The following is a 20000-nucleotide window of genomic DNA, read 5'->3' as shown; positions in this document are numbered from 1 at the left end:
GAGCGGTTAGGCTCAGACAGGACTAAGACTAGCATCTGCTCCTCAGACAGGACTAAGACTAAGACCTGCTGTTTAAGATCAGACAGGACTAAGACTAACATCTGCTGTTTAAGATCAGTTTCTCTTAGACCTGTTCTCCAGCATTGGAGCGAGTGAGACCTGGTCCACAGGGTGAGCGTGATGTCCTTCGGCTCAGTGTGTGGAGCAGAGCAAAGACACACAGGGTGTATAGCGCACCTAGTGGCCTGTTTAGGAAGTGCAGCAAGGACAACAGACAGGATGTATCAGGGCTTATAGTGTCTTGTGTTAGTGTTAGTGTACTGCAGGAGTGTGTTAGTGTGTAACAGGGCTTATAGTGTCTTGTGTTAGTGTACTGCAGGAGTGTGTAACAGGACTGATAGTGTATTGTGTTAGTGTACTGCAGGAGTGTGTAACAGGACTGATAGTGTATTGTGTTAGTGTACTGCAGGAGTGTGTTAGTGTGTAACAGGGCTTATAGTGTCTTGTGTTAGTGTACTGCAGGAGTGTGTAACAGGACTGATAGTGTATTGTGTTAGTGTACTGCAGGAGTGTGTTAGTGTGTAACAGGGCGTATAATGTCTTGTGTTAGTGTACTGCAGGAGTGTGTTAGTGTGTAACAGGGCGTATAGTGTCTTGTGTACTGCAGGAGTGTGTTAGTGTGTAACAGGGCTTATAGTGTCTTCTGTTAGTGTACTGCAGGAGTGTGTTAGTGTGTAACAGGGCTTATAGTGTCTTGTGTACTGCAGGAGTGTGTTAGTGTGTAACAGGACTGATAGTGTCTTGTGTACTGCAGGAGTGTGTTAGTGTGTAACAGGGCTTATAGTGTCTTCTGTTAGTGTACTGCAGGAGTGTGTTAGTGTGTAACAGGGCTTATAGTGTCTTGTGTACTGCAGGAGTGTGTTAGTGTGTAACAGGGCTTATAGTGTCTTCTGTTAGTGTACTGCTGTAGTGTGTTAGTGTGTAACAGGACTAATAGTGTCTTGTGTTTGTGTTAGTGTACTGCTGTTGTGTGTAACAGGGCGTATAGTGTCTTGTGTTAGTGTACTGCTGTAGTGTGTATCAGGGCGTATAGTGTCTTGTGTTAGTGTTAGTGTACTGCAGGAGTGTGTAACAGGGCGTATAGTGTCTTGTGTTAGTGTACTGCTGTAGTGTGTAACAGGGCGTATAGTGTCTTGTGTTAGTGTACTGCTGTAGTGTGTAACAGGGCGTATAGTGTCTTGTGTTAGTGTACTGCTGTAGTGTGTAACAGGGCGTATAGTGTCTTGTGTTAGTGTACTGCTGTAGTGTGTAACAGGGCGTATAGTGTTCAGACAGACTCACCTTATTCCTTAAGACTCAGACAGACTCACCTTATTCCTTAAGGTGTAATAGAGGGTTTTCAGTGATACGGTAGCCTCAGCCTTCCCTGCAGCCTGACAACGGCAGTCGATAGACTCCAATTCCCAGAACTCCCCTCTCCACAGGCTGGGCGGCTGGCAGCGCGGTAAACTCACATGGGTAATACGGGCAAACAGAACAGAGATCACCATGACTGTTGCCTCCAAGGCTAATAATATAGATTTGGTGGTTGTCTATGTGTTAAAGGGGGTAATCGTATAGGTTTTGGCCTGGGTGAGTATTGACAGAATAATCACATACGTTTGGCCTTGATCTGCGATAATAATATAGATTTGGCCTTGGTCTGTATGTTAAAGTTTTAATAATATAGATTTGGCCTGGGTCTGCGAGTTAAAAAGCTAATAATATACATTTGGCCTGGGTCTGTGTGTTAAAGGGGTTATAGTATCGACTTCACTACTGCCTGCGCTATAAAGCTGGTAACAAGAGGTTCTGGGGTAACAGAACACATTTGGTAAAGGTCTTTACATGACAAGGTGTGGGCCTGCTCTCTCCACTCCAGGGGTAAAATAGCAAACTGTCTTCGCCAGATGGCTGTGGTCTCTGTGTTAAGAGGGCAGATATCTGGCTGTGGTCTGTGTGTAACATTTTTGTGTGTACTTTTTTCCCATGGTCTATTTGGTGAAAGGGTAATAGTGTTGATTTAGCCTTGGTCCTGTATAGGGTTAGGGTAATAGTGTTGATTTAGCCTTGGTCCTGTATAGGGTTAGGGTAATAGTGTTGATTGGGCCTTGGTCCTGTATAGGGTTAGGGTAATAGTGTTGATTTAGCCTTGGTCCTGTATAGGGTTAGGGTAATAGTGTTGATTGGGCCTTGGTCCTGTATAGGGTTAGGGTAATAGTGTTGATTGGGCCTTGGTCCTGTATAGGGTTAGGGTAATAGTGTTGATTGGGCCTTGGTCCTGTATAGGGTTAGGGTAATAGTGTTGATTGGGCCTTGGTCCTGTATAGGGTTAGGGTAATAGTGTTGATTGGGCCTTGGTCCTGTATAGGGTTAGGGTAATAGTGTTGATTGTGCCTTGGTCCTGTATAGGGTTAGGGTAATAGTGTTGATTTAGCCTTGGTCCTGTATAGGGTTAGGGTAATAGTGTTGATTGGGCCTTGGTCCTGTATAGGGTTAGGGTAATAGTGTTGATTGGGCCTTGGTCCTGTATAGGGTTAGGGTAATAGTGTTGATTGGGCCTTGGTCCTGTATATATGTGGCAGTGGTCTTTACATGAGAGGGGTGGTGGTCTATACAGATTGGCTAAGGTCTGTGCCACTCTTCTCCCTTACAGTATAGAGGATCCTATCGCATGAGAGGGGTGGTGGTGGTCTAGATTTGCTAAGGTGATTGGCTAAGATGATTGGCTAAGGTCTGTGTCACTCTTCTCCCTTCCAGTATAGAGGATCCTATCGCATGAGGATCTACAACCGGCCCAACATGTCCGGCCACATGATGGAGTTCATGGAGGACTGCCCCAACGTCAACGAGCGTTTCCGTTACCGTGACATCTACTCGTCCCACGTGATCGAGGGCTACTGGGTGTTCTACGAGCACCCCAACTACAGGGGGCGCCAGTTCTTCCTGCGCCCCGGCGAGTACCGCGGCTGCATGGACTGGGGCTGCGTCAACCCCATGGTGGGCTCCTTCAGACGCATGAGGCCCAGCCTGATGTGAGCACCACCTGCTGCTCCGCAGTCAACACACACACACACACACACACACACACACACACACACACACACACACACACACTCACACACACAACAACCAAACGGAACACATGCGCAAGCACCAACGGGCGTGAAGGCAGACACACCGGACAGGAACACACAGACGCACGCATGCAGTGGATGTGAAAACACACACACACACACACACACACCGGATGGGTACACACTCAAACACCAGAGGTGAGAACACAGACCTGTTGTGAACACACTCACACACACACACCGGCCATGCCACGGACGGACGGACGGACGGACCACCCTCTCCACTCTCAGTCTCATGTCATTCTCTCTATGCATCCAAGTGTAACGTTGTGGTTCTGCTCAGCATCAATAAATGACACTTTCATCTTAAGAAATGACCTTTCTTTTCATCTTCTACACACACACACACACACACACACACACACACACACACACACACACACACACACACATACTCACACAGAAACACATTTTCCTTGGAAATGAATACATTCTTTAGCAAAAAAAAAAGATTTGTATTGCCTGAAAAAACTATGTTCCAGTGTAAAAGACTGAATGATTCTGGTGACACACACACACACACACACACACACACACACACACACACACACACACACACACACACACACATTTAAATTATTTATTTGAATCCACCAAACATATTCTGTACAGAAAGGATTCAAACATTTCTCAATGGTTGAATACAGCTTAGTGACTCATGGGTACAAGAAACATCTCCTACGCCAAATAGCAAGACTACCTATAACAGCTGATACAGAGCAGAACTTTGCTAGTTGTTTTGATTGTCTCTTACTAAGTCCTACCAGTCGTAGCCCACTGACCGAAAGCTTATGGACATGCCCCAGGCTTCCAAATATCAATACTACCAGCTTACATGTATAGCCTAGGTCTCTCATCTTAGCAACAATGGGCTGGTATTTGGTCAACTTGTCAAGGAAGGCTATGTCCATATAGAGGTCATAGACACAGGCTACCTCAAGGACTACTACCTCCCTTTTAACCTTGTCCAAGAAAACAACATCAGGGGTGTTAGGGATGTTGCAGAACACATTATCAGAACTGTTAAACCAATCTGGCATTATACGGGAGTGTTTGTACATTGACACATTGGGGGGGATTACTCCCTTAACACACACACACACACACACACACACACACTCACACACTCACACACTCACACACTCACACACTCACACACTCACACACACACACGCACACGATGTTTTGGAGCCTCTCCTCCCCACAACCCTCCAGGTTCGCCTCTATACATCGCCCGAGCGCGCGCGCGTGTGTGTGTGCGTGTGTGTGTGCGTGTGCGTGTGTGTGTGTGAATACAGACTGAGCTTGCAACTCCCATTGTGCGGTGGGTGGGGAGAAAGGCATTAATGCAGTGTTTGCAGTGTTTGCCGCGGCGACACAAAGCTGGCCGTCCGGCGGCTGACCTATAGGAGTGTGCGCTCTATAGCCACGGTCTGCTGACACGGCACAGCTTTGTGTCGCCGCAACAAAGGCCGGAGCGCGCGCGGCCCTGATCCCCTCCCCAATATAAAGACCTGGACGGGTCAATGGGGCCTGCTCCCGACCCCTCAGGCACCATGGGCAAGGTAAGGACACAGCGCTCACACACACGCTCACGCTCACACTCACACACTCATCGCAGGCTCATCCTGATCTCAGTCTCACCCCGCTCTCTCCCTGTCTCACCCTGCTCTCCGTCTCAACCTCCAGGCTCACCTTGTCTCAATTGAATCTCCATCTCGTGCTTCAAGTCTCCCTCAGACTCACCCTCTCTGTCTTGTGCTCTTGTCTCTCACCCTTCTCTCTAAATCTCACCCCCTCTGTGTCTCACTCCAGTCTGTCAGTCTCACCCCACTCTCTCTCACCCCGCTATCTCAGTCTCACCTCGCTATCTCAGTCTCACCATACTATCTCTCTCTCTCTCTCTCTCTCTCACTCCAGTCTTTCAGTCTCACCCCACTCTCTGTCTCACCTCGCTCTCTCTGTCTCACCTCGCTATCTCAGTCTCACCTCACTATCTCTCTCTCTCTCTCTCACTCCAGTCTTTCAGTCTCACCCCACTCTCTGTCTCACCTCGCTATCTCAGTCTCACCTCTCTCTCTCTCTCACTCCAGTCTTTCAGTCTCACCCCACTCTCTGTCTCACCTCGCTCTCTCTGTCTCACCTCGCTATCTCAGTCTCACCTCACTATCTCTCTCTCACTCTCTCTCACTCCAGTCTCTCAGTCTCACCCTGCTCTCTCCTTCTCACCCTGCCCTCTCCTTCTTGCTGGGGAGGCGTGAGAAGAGCCCTCTCATTGGACGGCTGCGACGCGTTTCATTAAAGCCGTCTTATTGGGCGGCTGCGGTGCGTTTTGATTAAAGCCAGGGAAAGTTTGTCCTTGGCGATATGACAGTCGGAGAGGCAGGGCTGCCCGATGAATTATTGAATGATTAATTATATGAATAAATCATTAAAATAGACGGTGCTCAGAAGTATTGTGTTGCCTTCTGGAGAGATGAGCAGCATTAGCAGAGAGAGCGATCACTGGGCTCCTGGCTCTGATGTCTCCTGACCATGATCAGAGATCCACTCAGACAGGAGGAAAAACAACACGCAATTATTTCACTAGAGAAGACTAATGTGGAAATGACAGACACTTTCTACGCCTGAAGGGAAGGGAAGAAGAGAAGTTGGTATTTGTTAGTAGATGATCTATCTTCATTGCTTAGGAACATCAGATAGTCATTCTACATTAATGTTTGTGGGTTCTTATAGTTTCTATCATTTGTACTGTGCTGTGAACATTACCTCCCGCCGATTACTTTCTGTGAGTGATAGATCATCGCAAAACAGGATGATCTCACAGTGTGACTCTCAGGACTCAGGAGTCACTGAAGGCTGGATGTCTAAACACAGAGTCACTGAGGGCTGGATGTCTAAACACAGAGTCACTGAAGGGCTGGATGTCTAAACACAGAGTCACTGAGGGCTGGATGTCTAAACACAGAGTCACTGAGGGCTGGATGTCTAAACACAGAGTCACTGAGGGCTGGATGTCTAAACACAGAGTCACTGAGGGCTGGATGTCCAAACTCAGAGTCACTGAGGGCTGCTTGAGCTGAGCACAGAGGAGGGGAGGGGAGGGGGAGCAGGCCAGGGCTGGCCAGGGCAGGTCTGACTGAGGGAATGACGTTAGATCTACCAAATCTGTCCTTTATTAGAGGGAGGGGGTGTTCTTAATGACATCTGTATCCTATATGTATGGCTGGCTGATGTATATGCAACATAGCTTCAAACCCAAACATCCGTGTCTGAATGAACTCTTTTAAAGACGCCCTCTCTCGCACGCCTTCGTCCCACGGGTCTGAACATCCCAGTCCTGGGGCTTTGGAGCGCAGTGGTCCTGACCTCAGAGAACCGCCCACTCTGGGCCTGGGGTGGTGCTCCTGGACCAGCCTGAGGCTCGGCTAAGAGCCATCGCTTTCCTTCACTGCGTCTTGGCTCATGTGTCTCTGTGTGTGTGTGTGTGTGTGTGTGTGTGTGTGTGTGTGTGTGTGTGTGTGCAGATAATCTTTTACGAGGACAGGAACTTCCAGGGCCGCAACTATGAGTGTGCCGGCGACTGCGCCGAGATGCACACCCATCTGTCCCGCTGCAACTCCATCCGCGTGGACAGCGGCAGCTTCGTGGCCTACGAGAAGCCCAACTACATGGGCTACCAGTACATGCTGCACAAGGGAGAGTACCCCGACTACCAGCGCTGGGCGGGATTCAACGACTGCATCCGCTCCTGCCGCATGGTGCCCCCGGTAAGGCACTAACACACACGCACACACGCTCTCACTCTCTCACACACACGCTCTCACTCTCACACACACACACACACACACACACACACACACTCTCACTCTCACACACACTCACACACACACACACACACACACACACACACACACACACACACACTCACACTCAGACACACACGCACTCAGACACACACAGACACACTCAGACACACACACTCTCACACGCACTGTCACACACGCACTCTCCCACTCTGGGGTGGGTTCATCCGCTCCTGTCATATGATGCTCACACAAACACACACAGGTTCTTCTGGAGTCTGTCCTCCTCATTGTTCTGCTCTCTCTCTCTCTCTCTCTCTCTCTCTCTCTCTCTCTCTCTCTCCCTTTCTCTCTCTCTCCCTCTCTCTCTCTCTCTCTCTCCCTCTCTCTCCTTTCTCTCTCTCTCCCTCTCTCTCTCTCTCTCCCTCTCTCTCTCTCTCTCTCCTCCTGCAGTACCGTGGGAACTACCACATCAAGATCTTTGAGCGCTCAGACTTCGGCGGTCAGGGCATGGACATGAGCGAGGACTGCCCCGACCTGCGCGAGCGCCTGCCCAGCCGCAACATCTCCTCCGTCAACGTGATGGAGGGCTACTGGATCCTGCACGAGCACCCCAACTACAGGGGGCGCCAGTTCTTCCTGCGCCCCGGCGAGTACCGCCGCTTCCACGAGTGGGGAAGCACCAGCCCCACCTTCGGTTCCCTCCGCCGCGTCACCGAGCAGAACTGAGCCGTCACCACGGAGACGACCCCACCGCCTGATGAGCCCTAGCCCCCCCACCCCCCACACACCCCGACCCCCAGATGTACCGGCCCTCTCTGGGGCCCAGTCCGTGTGCAGACCAGCCCGACACCGATCCCACCCGATCCGACTCGGTCCCTGATCTGAGCTTGTGGATGCTTTGTTGATTTTGGCCTCAGGTGGTAGTCAAGGCAACCAGCAGATATACCGTGACGGCCTTGCTGTTTTCCTTGTGTGTTGACTAACTGTCAGAACTGTGAACTCTGTCTCTAGTCCCCATACCCTCTCCTTGAGAAAAGTCAATAAAGCTACCTTCCTGTCTTTAAAATTGTCCTGACGTAAAGCTACCTTACCGTCTTTAAAATTGTCCTGACGTAAAGCTACCTTAATGTCTTTAATATTGTGCTGACTAAAGCTTATACTTATCCTAAATTAAAAGACCAACGCATTACAAAACATGCAAGAAATAAGAAGCAGCATGCGAGAAATAAGACTAGATATATTATATATATATATATATATAATATATATATTTATGATTTCTCCATAATTTGAGCAGTACTGCATGTATTGACACACATAGGCCTGAGACTAGCGCATATGAAATCAAAGTTCCCTGACCCTGTAGAATAAATCCTTAGGCATGAGGAAGAGAGCTTCAGACTACACAGTTAACATCATGTCAAGGACACTTAAGACGAGTGGTGATGCCGCCTAGCCTTACACAGAACCTGCTCGTCCGGAGGCCATTTCATCAGCTAGCTATGACATCACAAGCACAAAACGAAGAGGAAGGGGATTCGAAGCGTTCTTTGAAGCGCGTTATTAAAGAACAAAAAAAGGCCATTCCCGAGGCGCGGGCGCGCAAGTCTTTATAAGATCACATGGTGCGCGGCGGCAGCCAGGGACCCATGAAAGGGTCCTGCACGAGGCCCACATCACAGGGCAGCGCAACTCAAAGCGGAAGAGTCAAAGTGGCCTGGTGTTTGCCCCGAGCACGACGCGCACTCACACACACACACACGCGCGCACTCAGAACACAAAACACACCCTGCACAGTCTCAGTCATACATGTTTCATTGAGCCAGGGAAGAAGCTCCCTTTCAGAAATAAATATCAATTATTGAAATAGTTAATTAGGCGGCCATAATTGGCGAGGATACAAATGAATACATAACTTTTGAGGATGAATTATTGATTTGAAAAAAAAAGAAGATCCGTGCTCAGCGGGGAGCATATTTGAGTCTCTCAAGATGAAGAATAACAAGAAATATGAGTTTTGGCCTTGAGTAATGTTCAATTAAAGCTCTGTCGACTGTGCTAGCAGGGGCCTAGAAGGAGTATCTCCCCTCTCCTCGCTCCCTCACCAACGGCTCTCCCTGGCCGCGCCGCGCCGGATCAGAGAGCGTCTCCCTGGCCGTGCCGATGTGGATCACAGAGCGGCTTTGATGGCTACAAATGTGTGCAGCAGGCGGCGGAGACGGACCCTATTTAGCCAGAAATTTGCGGATGTGGAAGGAGTAGTTGGGGATACTGCTGGTAGTCTACGTAAACGCAGGGTCACTGGGGGTGAGGTGGCGATTGATGAGTGCATTTCCACATGATTGCATAGCGAGTGATTTCTGTGTAGAGGCCTGTCTTCACTTTCAGAGAAGCTCAACCTAAAAACACACGAGCTGCTGTTAGTTAGACTCCTACACACACACACACACACACACACGAGCTGCAGTTAGTTAGACTCACTACAATGCCAACACGGCCCTGAAAGGATCGAATATTTGACTTAAAAGAGCGACGCAAATTAGTCTTTTTCTCGCCTTGTTTTGTCTTCTCGCACTGCCAGCCTCTTCATCATTAACACAATTTCTCTTTTTTTATTATCGCGCCTTTTATCTGCGGCGCGGTTGTGATCCCCGGGTCCTCCTTCCTCGTGCGAGAACAACAGAACAGAATTTAAAATAAGATCGGCGGCGCGTTTCTTCACGCTCTCTTCATCTCCGAGCCCCTTTCTGCTGGGGCTTGTTTGATGGCGCTCATTGAGGGCGTAAACAGCGCGTTTTGGAGAATGAAACGGAGCACAGACGTCAAAAGGCAGAGATCTTTCACTCCGAAAGCCTCAGTTGTGGCTCGGGCCGCTGCAGTGGTGCTAATAGCTACATAATTAATCCTCTGTAGTATTGTTTGCTCGTGCCTGGCCCACTTACGGCTCTCTTAAGACACGTTCCCCGCTGAACGCTCCACTGATCTTCCCTCACCATACTGTCAAGAAACAGACAAATTAATGATCGCTCACAAAGCTAGGCCCAGTGGAAAGCACTGGTCTTTTTTAGGCTAGAAGTAGTGTTCATTACTTTGAATTTTATGCATTCTGTGAAGCGCACACACACACACACACACACACTCTTCAAATCATACCCGCACATAGATCTTACAGAGACAAAGTATTAAATGGCAGCATCTTTAACACAAAGCCCAAGAAAATTATTCTGCAAAAACTTTTATTTTACAATAAACTGAAAACATGGATATCTTGGAGAGCGCTTGTAACACAGAGGGCAGTCTGGAGCATAGACATATGTCTATGGTCGGGAGCATAGAGATATATAGACACATATACATATACGTCTATGGTCTGGAGTGCCCCTGTCCTTGCCACGGTGACAGATCAGCGCCACCTGGTGGCAGGAGCGGCCCTGGTCTGGCTCTGATCCTGGCCATATTGGGTCCAGAGTATGCTGCCCCCTACTGTCAACAGAGAGCACAGCAGTGGTCTGTCACGGCCTTAACCCAGGGAGCGGACGAGGCCTGGAATGGATGTGTCCCTGTGTGAGCTGTTGGTGTGTGTGTGTGTGTGTGTGCTGTTGGTGTGTGTGTGTGTGTGTGTGTGAGCTGTTGGGGACATAGAGAACAACTCCCCACGGCACAATGCCCAGAGAAAAATACACAGGAAAGAAGGCAGTTAGAAAAACCTGAAAAAGAGTTTTTTTTTTTTTTTAACATACATTGGAGAAATAAGGCGATCCATCTAAACAGTCCTTGTGACGGACCAAGTATCATTTCTGCCTAACTGCAGCCAAGAGCAGTTTTTTTACTGCTCCTTACATCATCCTCCTCAAAAACACTCCGAATATTTTCCACTAGTCCTGTGTGTGTGTGTGTGTGTGTGTGTGTGTCAGACAGAGAGCTGGGTTTCTGGTCCAAGGTTTCAGTAACAAGAGAGACAGAGTGGGAGTCGGGAGAGAGAGAAAGAGAAAGAGAGAGAGAAAGAGAGAGAGAAAGAAAGAGAGAGAGAGAGAGAGAGAGAGAGAGAGAGAGAGAGAGAGAGAGAGAGAGAGAGAGGGGGGGGGGGGGTGTAGGACACCAGCGGGACGTGGGGAGAAAACACCACTCTTTAGTCCAGTGGATTGTGGGTAAGTAGACCTCACAGGGCCCAGTCCTAAGCGATGTGGAAACTGGAGAAGGCGAACAGCAGCTGACAGTGGGGTGTGTGTGTGTGTGTGTGTGTGTGTGTGTGTGTGTGTTGTGTGGCTGCACTAATGTGGTCTTCCTTGTAGGTCTGCTTGGCACTCCTGAAGTCTCTGACCTTGACCTTGACCCTCGACCTGTGGTGTCCTTTACAGCTACAGTTTTAAAACCTTCTTCTCAGCACTGGGGTTCATTCCAAGCACTTTGGCTGGCGTTGCGTTGGGGAGTATTTGAGGGTTCCGGGTTCTGTTGTGTTCTGCGTTGCGGGCGGGCGGGCGGGCGGGCGGGCCGGTTCTAGTTGCTGGTCCTCTGCCCGTGGAGGGGGTGTGCCACGGGGAGGTTCTCGTGGAGGAACTTCATGCTGCCCTGCTCCGAGAAGTCTGCCGCCGTGTGCCCGTCCCCTCGCAGGACCCACTTGGTGGTGAGCAGCCCCTCCAGACCCACCGGCCCGCGGGCATGGATACGGGCGGTACTGATGCCAACCTCCGCACCTGGGGGGCAGACAGAGCACAGGACATTAGGGTTGGTGTGTGTGTGAGAGTGTGTTTGTGTGTGTGTGTGTGTGTGTGTGTGTGTGTGTGAGAGAGTGTGAGAGTGAGTGTGTGTGTGTGTGTGAGAGTGTGAGAGTGAGTGAGTGTGTGTGTGTGTGTGTGTGTGTGTGTGTGTGTGGTGTGTGAGAGAGTGAGTGAGTGGAGTGAGTGTGTGAGAGTGTGAGAGTGAGTGTGTGTGTGTGTGTGAGAGTGTGAGAGTGAGTGTGTGTGTGTGTGTGAGAGTGTGAGAGTGAGTGTGTGTGTGTGTGTGTGTGTGTGAGAGTGTGAGAGTGAGTGTGTGTGTGTGAGAGTGTGAGAGAGAGTGTGTGTGTGTGTGAAAGAGTGTGTGTGATGGTGGAGTGGGGATGGCAAAAGTATCTAAATACATTTCCCAGACTTCCCAGTCTGCCGGTTCTTACCGAGACCAAAGCGGTAGCCGTCCGCGAACCGAGAGCTGGCATTCCAGAACACACAGGCACTGTCCAGCTGCTGAAGGAACTGTTCTGCTGTCTCCTCTGAACACACACACACACACACACACACACACACACACACACACACACACACACACACACACACACACACACACACACACACACACACAAATAAGCAAACAATAAGATAACAAGACAAACACAAACACCAGCATCAACAGAAGAAGACCAATAAACATCACAACAACAACAACAAAGCCAACAAACGAGTCACCATGTGGTGAGACCTCGAATTCTGATTCAATGCTGGCGTTTCCTTAAAACAGGTGTGCTTCCTGCCTTTAACCACCAGAGGGCACTATTTAATCATGAGCCCAGCAGCAGATGAACCATAAATCAGTCAACCAGTCTGTGCACACCAAAGACCAAAGACCAGACCAAGCCCATGGTTTAGTGACTAACCTGGCTAGGCTAACTCAGAGTAAGTGGTAAACCTCCTAAAAGAAGAGGCGTGTGGCTTAATCCTCCCAGCAAAACAAAGACACAGGGCTCTTCTATTAGGTTTACCACTTCGTCTGATTTAAAGTTAGCCCGGTTTGTCACTAATCCACCTTCTTGGAATTCCTCCAGGGCAACAGGGGGATCGGGCGGGAGGGAGAGAGCTATAATAAAACAAACTAATAATAATTTATTTAAGAAAAACTTCTATAAAATAATAAACTACTCTATGCCATGAAGATCCCCAAACAGAAGGGCTCCACTGAATTTACAACTTAGCACCACTAGAGGGAACTATTTCACCAAAACCTGAACTCCACCTTTCTATGTGGATCAAAACGCATAAACCCAGAGCCAGTGGTGGAGTTGGAAGGAAGACACACACACACGCGCACGCACAACACAATTATACCGTTTTCTGTGACTATGACGTCAGTGTGTGAGCTGCCGTATTTGTGGATGTGGTCGATGGCCTCCTGCAGGCTGTCCACCACCTCGATGCAGCACTCCAGGTCGCCGTACTCCGTCCGCAGGGACTTGACCTCCGACGGGCTGAAGGTCAGGTAGGACGCAAACCTGGGGCCGGCGTGGATTTTCACCTGCGGACAGACACACAGGTCAGACTGGGTCAGGTGACCAGACACTGGCAAACTGTCACACACACACACACACACACACACACACACAAAAGACAAAGAACTGGTCAAATGTTAGTCTATTTGCTGCCCAGAGAGGAATGAACTCGTAAACAAACAGGCCCTCCGTTACCTAAACAACATAGTTTGACACGAGGTTGGATTCATATATTACATCTACAGTAGATTTTAGAACAGTAGTTTATTTACATTTATAATCATTTACTTAATTTGCTACATGCTGTGGTCTCTGAGGCATAATGCCATATGGAGACTGACTCTATATTTTATTTAAACTTGAATCTATATTTTATATCTATATTTTATTTAAACTTTAAATCTATAATTTATTTAAACGTTAATCTATATTTTACTTATACTTGGTATTATCTCATGTACGTCTGCTCGCTACGCCCGACCTGTGACCTGCTGCTACATGCAGTGACTGAGGGGTCGTGACCTCTCACCCGTTCGGTGCGCAGCATGTCGATGATCTGGTCGAAGAGCGGCGCCCGCAGCACGTCTCGGTGCACCAGGAGGGTTTCCATGGCGTTACAGGCTGCTGGGTAGTCACACTTCGAGTCTCGGACTGGAGCACACACACACACACACACACACACACACACACACACACACACACACACACACACCACACACACACACACACACACACACACACACACACACAACGGGCCAATAGACAGATACAGGCATATACGTCACATGACACAAACAGGACTTACAATCACAGGTGCAGTAAAACAAAGTACCTAAAGTAAGTCTCTCAATAAGTCCCTCAATTAGTCTTTCAATAAGTCTCTCAATAAGTTTCTCAATTAGTCTTCAATAAGTATCTCAATAAGTCCCTCAATAAGTCTAATAACATACATACATGAAATATGTAACAATAATTCAATAACCTAGGGTTAGTGTGAGTGAGCGAGTGAGGGGGTGTGTGTGTGTGTGTGTGTGTGTGTGTAAAGCCTGCCGGCCCCTCACCGATCTTGATGACCTTGTCGATGCTGGCCTCGGCGTCGATGTAGACGTGGCAGATGCCCTCGCTGTGCCCGAGCACGGGGATGCCCTTAGCGGCGCGCTGGATGTCCCGCACCAGCTGGGAGGAGCCGCGCGGGATGATCAGGTCAATCATCTTCTCCAGACGACACAGGTCCTCCACATCCTCACGCGTGCTCACCTGGGAGAGACGAGAGACAAGACACAGACACAGACACAGGATATTTTACTTACTCTACCCTATTTCAGATAAGTTCTCATCCTTATAAACAGCATGTGAGATGCGTCTGTGTGCATGTGTGTGTGGGCATGTGTGTGTGTGTGTACATGTGTGTGTGCAAGTTGTGGGCATGTGTGTGGGCATGTGTGTATGTGTGTGCATGTGTGTGTGCAAGTTTATGCGTGTGTGTGTGTCTCTCACCAGCTGGATGGCGTCTCTGACTCCGTGCAGGGCCAGTGCCTCCTGGGCGAGCTCATGCAGGATGCGGTTGGTGTGTGTGGCCTCCTTCCCTCCCTTCAGCAGAAGAGCGTTACCACTCGCGATGGCCAAAGCAGAGACCTGCACGCGCGCACACACACACACACACACACACACACACACACACACACACACACACACACACACACACACACACACACACACACACACACACACAATTAGAACAACCTTCAAACCTTGTGTGTGTCTGTGAGGAGGACAGCCAAGAAAGACTCCTATAGCAATGGTGTTCTAGCTCTAAGCTGTGTGTGTGTGTGTGTGTGTGTGTGTCACCTGTGGCAGGCAGTCTGGTCTGGACTCAAAGATGACGAGCAGGACCCCTATGGGGACGGTGATCTGCTCCTGCTCCAGCTCCAGGTGTGTGTGTGTGTGTGTGTGTGGTCACCTGTGGCAGGCAGTCTGGCCTGGACTCAAAGATGACGAGCAGGACCCCTATGGGCATCTGCTCCAGCTCCAGGTGTGTGTGTGTGTGTGTGTGTGTGTGTGTGTGTGTGTGTTCACCTGTGGCAGGCAGTCTGGCCTGGACTCAAAGATGACGAGCAGGACCCCTATGGGCACGGTGATCTGCTCCAGCTCCAGTGTGTGTGTGTGTGTGTGTGTTGTGTGTGTGGTGTGTGTGTGTGGTGTGTGTGTGTGTGTGTGTGTGTGTTCACCTGCGGCAGGCAGTCTGGCCTGGACTCAAAGATGACGAGCAGGACCCCTATGGGCACGGTGATCTGCTCCAGCTCCAGGTGTGTGTTGTGTGTGTGTGTGTGTGTGTGTGTGTGTGTGTGGTCACCTGTGGCAGGCAGTCTGGCCTGGACTCAAAGATGACGAGCAGGACCCCTATGGGGACGGTGATCTGCTCCAGCTCCAGGTGTGTGTGTGTGTGTGTGTGTGTGTGTGTGTGGTCACCTGTGGCAGGCAGTCTGGCCTGGACTCAAAGATGACGAGCAGGACCCCTATGGGCACGGTGATCTGCTCCAGCTCCAGGTGTGTGTGTGTGTGTGTGTGTGTGTGTGTGTGTGTGTGTGTGTGGTCACCTGTGGCAGGCAGTCTGGCCTGGACTCAAAGATGACGAGCAGGACCCCTATGGGCACGGTGATCTGCTCCAGCTCCAGGTGTGTGTGTGTGTGTGTGTGGTCACCTGTGGCAGGCAGTCTGGCCTGGACTCAAAGATGACGAGCAGGACCCCTATGGGCACGGTGATCTGCTCCAGCTCCAGGTGTGTGTGTGTGGTGTGTGTGTGTGTGTGTTCACCTGCGGTAGGCAGTCTGGTCTGGACTCAAAGATGACGAGCAGGACCCCTATGGGCACGGTGATCTGCTCCAGCTCCAGGTGTGTGTGTGTGTGTGTGTGTGTGTGTGTGTGTGTGTGTGTGTGTGTGTGTGTGTTCACCTGCGGCAGGCAGTCTGGTCTGGACTCAAAGATGACGAGCAGGACCCCTATGGGCACGGTGATCTGCTCCAGCTCCAGGTGTGTGTGTGTGTGTGTGTGTGTGTGTGTGTGTGTGTGTGTGTGTGTGTGTGTTCACCTGTGGTAGGCAGTCTGGTCTGGACTCAAAGATGACGAGCAGGACCCCTATGGGCACGGTGATCTGCTCCAGCTCCAGGTTGTTGGCCACTCGGGTCCTGCGGAGCACGCGGCCCACGCTGTCCTGCGACGACACGGCGATCTGGCGCAGGCCGATGGCCAGGCTGTTCAGCTTCGACGACGACAGGCTCAGGCGATTCATCATGGCAGGGGTCATACGGCCTGAGGGGAGTGTGTGTGTGTGTGTGTGTGTGTGTGTGTGTAACAGAGAGAGGAGGAGGAGGAGAATCAGTAGGTGTGTGTGTGAGAGAGAGAGAGGAGGATGAGGTGTTGTGTGTGTGTGTGTGAGAGAGTGTGTGTGTGTGAGAGAGAGGAGGATCGGTGTGTGTGTGTGTGAGGAGGAGGATCAGTGTGTGTGTGTGAGTTGTTTGGGACAGAGGCCAGGAAAAGATTAGATAGAAGCAGCAACAGTTCATGCAGTTCAACAGTTATATACTCAGACAGTAACTCACGCACGCACGCACGCACGCACACACGCACACGCACACGCACACGCACACGCACACGCACACGCACCTCCATTGCCAGCCAGCTCCATGTCCTTCTTATTGGCAGATAAGATCTCCTCCCTCTTCTCTGTCAGAAGATCGGCAAAGCCACAGATGATCTCACTCCTCTGAGGGACACACACACACACACATCTTAAGAGACCCAAACACACACACGGTAGCATACATATATATATGTATGTATATATGTGTGTGTGTGTTACCTGGTCAGGGTGCAAGGACGCCAGAGTTCTACCAGCAGTCCGGGCCATCTCTGTCTGCTGCTCCACAGTAGGTCCTGCAACACACACACACACACACACACACACACACACACACACACACACACACACACACACACACACACACACACACACACACACACACACACACACACACACACACACACACACACACACACACACACACACACACATATATATATTAAAAATCAAATGTACACACACATATAAATAAAAAATCAAATGTACACACACACCCAGCAGTCCTGTGTGGTCACTGTGGTGTGGTGAAGTAGTAGTCAAGAACACACACACACACACACACTCACCAGCGGGTTTGACCTCCGAGAAGAAGGTGCCAACCTTCTTGCCCTCGACGATGTCAGTAATGACGTGACCTGTGACCTTTGGGTTTGTCCCATTGGCGATGACGACTGACGTGCCGCCCTGCAGCGCCCAAAGAGCAGCTTTCACCTGCACACAGAGAACAGGTTAGCACACACACACACTACTCTCCCAGACAATCACTCTGTCACTCCACTCATCCAAGACCCCCCCGCGCACACACGCTACTTATACACAAACAAGCGCTGGTTTACGGTATCCACACCATACCCCGTTTAAATATGTATATGCATGAGTCTATTTCAATGTATAATAATGCATAATGTGTGCGATGTGTGTGTGTGTGTGTGTGTTTGTGTTTGTGTTCTTGACTACTACTTCAGCACATGAGTACCCACACCACAGTGACCACACAGGACTGCTGAGTGTGTGTGTGTGTGTGTACATTTGATTTTTAATATATATATGTGTGTGTGTGTGTGTGTATGTACGTATGTATGTATGTGTTTGTGTGTATGTATGTGTTTGTGTGTATGTATGTGTTTTTGTGTGTATGTATGTGTTTTTGTGTGTATGTATGTGTTTTTGTGTGTATGTATGTGTATGTATGTGTTTTTGTGTATATTAATGTTTGTGTGTATGTATATATGTGTGTGTGTGTGCGTGTGTATGTGTGTGTGTGTATGTGTGTATGTGTGTGTGTATGTGTGTGTGTATGTGCGTCTCCTCACCTTGGCCTCCATTCCTCCGATGCCCACTCTGGACTTGTTGCCGTAGGTGATGGACTGCTGGTCTCCGGGGTAGAAGGTGTCCAGCAGTTTGGCATCGTCTGTGCCGGGGGGGCTGTCATACAGGCCTGGGGGAACAGAACCAGGACCAGGACCAGGACCAGGAGAGTCACTCAGAACTCTACTACCCATTACACACACACGGATCAGAACACACACACATCAGAACACACTAATCAGAACTCTACCCCCATTACACTCTACATAGTGTGTGAGGAGGTGATGAGAGTATACTGCCAGGTAATATAACTCTACCATTAACATCTCTTACACATGCAGAGTAGAGATAGAACAGAGATACAGAAATATTACATCATAGGGGTCTGACTGCATAATAATCTCAGTTTTCTAAACATAATCCGTCACGTAATCTGGACGTAAATGTGCCGATGAGAGGAAGTCACGTCTCACCTTCCACGTCAGACAGCGCGATGAGCAGGTCGGCCTTCATCTCCACGGCCAGACGGGCGGCCAGGCTGTCATTGTCCTTGATGCTGATCACCTGCAGAGGAGCAGAAACTACATTACCCATAAGCCCCCCACAGGAAATGACAGGACAGCCAACTATGGCATTAGACGCATTAGCTGTGAGGCTAAGCTTTGTGAGTACGCATAGCATGCTAGGGTGTGTAGCTATGAATGATATAAGAGGTAGAGGAAGAGGGATGGCAAGAGAGAGAAGAAGAAGGAGAATAAGCCTGTGATTTCCCCGGCAGCACCCTGCAGAGAGCTCCTTTAGATGACTGGAGCTTTTCACAAGGCAGCTGCACCCAGACTGGCCCCGACTGAGACCTGACGGGGGGCGGGGCCGCGCTGCGCTCTCCAATCAGCTGAGAGAGAGCTGTGACATCATCCATCCCCTTATCCAATGGGAGAGGGTGAAGCAGCAGCTCTGTGCCACACAGATGGAGGGGCCTGAGGCTGGATATGGGGAGTGTGTGTGTCTTCACCTCTCCAACACACACCTGCCAGGTGCACTCCTCATCAGATGGAGCAGTCAGGTCTACGCCGACTGGGTTAGTTAGTAGATAGTATGGGTTAGATAGTAGATACTATGGGTTAGTTAGTAGAGTATGGGTTAGTTAGTAGAGAGTATGGGTTAGGTAGTAGAGAGTATGGGTTCGTTAGTAGATACTATGGGTTCGTTAGTAGATAGTATGGGTTAGTTAGTAAATACTATAGGTTACATAGAAGAGAGTATGGGTTAGATAGCAGAAAGTATGGGTTAGTTAGTTAGTAGATAGTATGGGTTAGTTAGTAAAGAGTATGGGTTAGTTAGTAGATACTATGAGTTAGATAGCAGATACTATGGGTTAGTTAGTAGAGAGTATGGGTTAGATAGCAGATAGTATGGGTTAGTTAGTAGATACTATGAGTTAGATAGCAGATAGTATGGGTTAGTTAGCAGAGAGTATGGGTTAGTTAGTAGATAGTATGGGTTAGTTGGATTATCTGGATTAGTTATTGGCTTTAGTCTATAGCTAGTACTAAAAGGCTAGTTAGTTTAGCGCTAGTCAGGGTTAGTACTGAAACCCGTGATCCATGTGCCGTCCTGCACGGTCCTTCCTGCCGCAGCGAAGCATGCACTTCCTCTAGCAGCCCTTCCCAGCATGCAACGGTTGTGGGGACGGGCCTGGCCCCTCCCCCCCCTGCTCTGTACCCACGTTTACCCCCTGGAGGTCGCTGTTGGGCTCCGGCGGGGGCACCACGGCGTCGTTGGTGTTGATGATGGGCACGATGTTCATGCGCAGCAGCTCGTGCAGAGTG

At 49.6% G+C, this 20000-nt stretch overlaps 3 protein-coding genes and 1 long non-coding RNA gene across 4 annotated transcripts in view; 2 read left to right on the top strand and 2 right to left on the bottom strand.

Moving 5' to 3' along the window:
* Positions 1-3078, top strand: part of crygmxl2 (crystallin, gamma MX, like 2) — a 5803-nt gene extending 2725 nt beyond the window's left edge. Inside the window, exon 3 of the mRNA XM_031582946.2 lies at positions 2800-3078. Within this exon, the coding sequence (XP_031438806.2) occupies positions 2800-3078 (279 nt within the window). The remainder of the gene's footprint in view (positions 1-2799) is intronic.
* Positions 3079-4714: 1636 nt separating this feature from the next.
* crygmx (crystallin, gamma MX) lies at positions 4715-7734 on the top strand. The gene is made up of 3 exons (XM_031582945.2): positions 4715-4741; positions 6704-6946; positions 7436-7734. The coding sequence occupies exons 1-3, from the start codon at positions 4733-4735 to the stop codon at positions 7709-7711; spliced, it is 528 nt and encodes a 175-aa protein (XP_031438805.1). The 5' UTR covers positions 4715-4732; the 3' UTR covers positions 7712-7734.
* Positions 7735-11033: 3299 nt separating this feature from the next.
* Positions 11034-19994, bottom strand: LOC116224115 (delta-1-pyrroline-5-carboxylate synthase-like). Its single transcript, XM_031582948.2, has 13 exons — positions 19898-19994; positions 18645-18735; positions 18177-18301; positions 17430-17574; positions 17083-17156; positions 16887-16986; positions 16312-16532; positions 14721-14858; positions 14285-14480; positions 13753-13874; positions 13063-13249; positions 12138-12233; positions 11034-11679 (listed from the first exon to the last, which is right to left on the bottom strand). The coding sequence occupies exons 1-13, from the start codon at positions 19976-19978 to the stop codon at positions 11483-11485; spliced, it is 1773 nt and encodes a 590-aa protein (XP_031438808.1). The 5' UTR covers positions 19979-19994; the 3' UTR covers positions 11034-11482.
* LOC116224122 lies at positions 15689-16167 on the bottom strand. Its single transcript, XR_004165442.2, has 2 exons — positions 15925-16167; positions 15689-15820 (listed from the first exon to the last, which is right to left on the bottom strand). It is a non-coding gene; the product is annotated as an uncharacterized LOC116224122 (long non-coding RNA).
* Positions 19995-20000: the final 6 nt, after the last annotated feature.

The sequence above is a fragment of the Clupea harengus genome, chromosome 16 (assembly GCF_900700415.2).
Source record: "Clupea harengus chromosome 16, Ch_v2.0.2, whole genome shotgun sequence".
Taxonomy (NCBI): Eukaryota; Metazoa; Chordata; class Actinopteri; order Clupeiformes; family Clupeidae; genus Clupea; species Clupea harengus.
Note: the sequence above shows the minus strand (reverse complement) of the source record. Positions and strands in the feature narration are given on the sequence as shown.

Bases quoted from the DNA above. Each gene is read 5' to 3' on its own strand.
- LOC116224115 (XM_031582948.2), bottom strand. From the start codon at position 19,978: ATGAACATCGTGCCCATCATCAACACCAACGACGCCGTGGTGCCCCCG. The intron at 17,157-17,429 runs GTGAGTGTGTGT...TGTGTGTTGCAG, and splicing joins CTCGGAGGTCAAACCCGCTG to GACCTACTGTGGAGCAGCAG. The intron at 16,987-17,082 runs GTAACACACACA...TGTGTCCCTCAG, and splicing joins CGTCCTTGCACCCTGACCAG to AGGAGTGAGATCATCTGTGG.
- crygmx (XM_031582945.2), top strand. The intron at 6,947-7,435 runs GTAAGGCACTAA...CTCCTCCTGCAG, and splicing joins CCTGCCGCATGGTGCCCCCG to TACCGTGGGAACTACCACAT.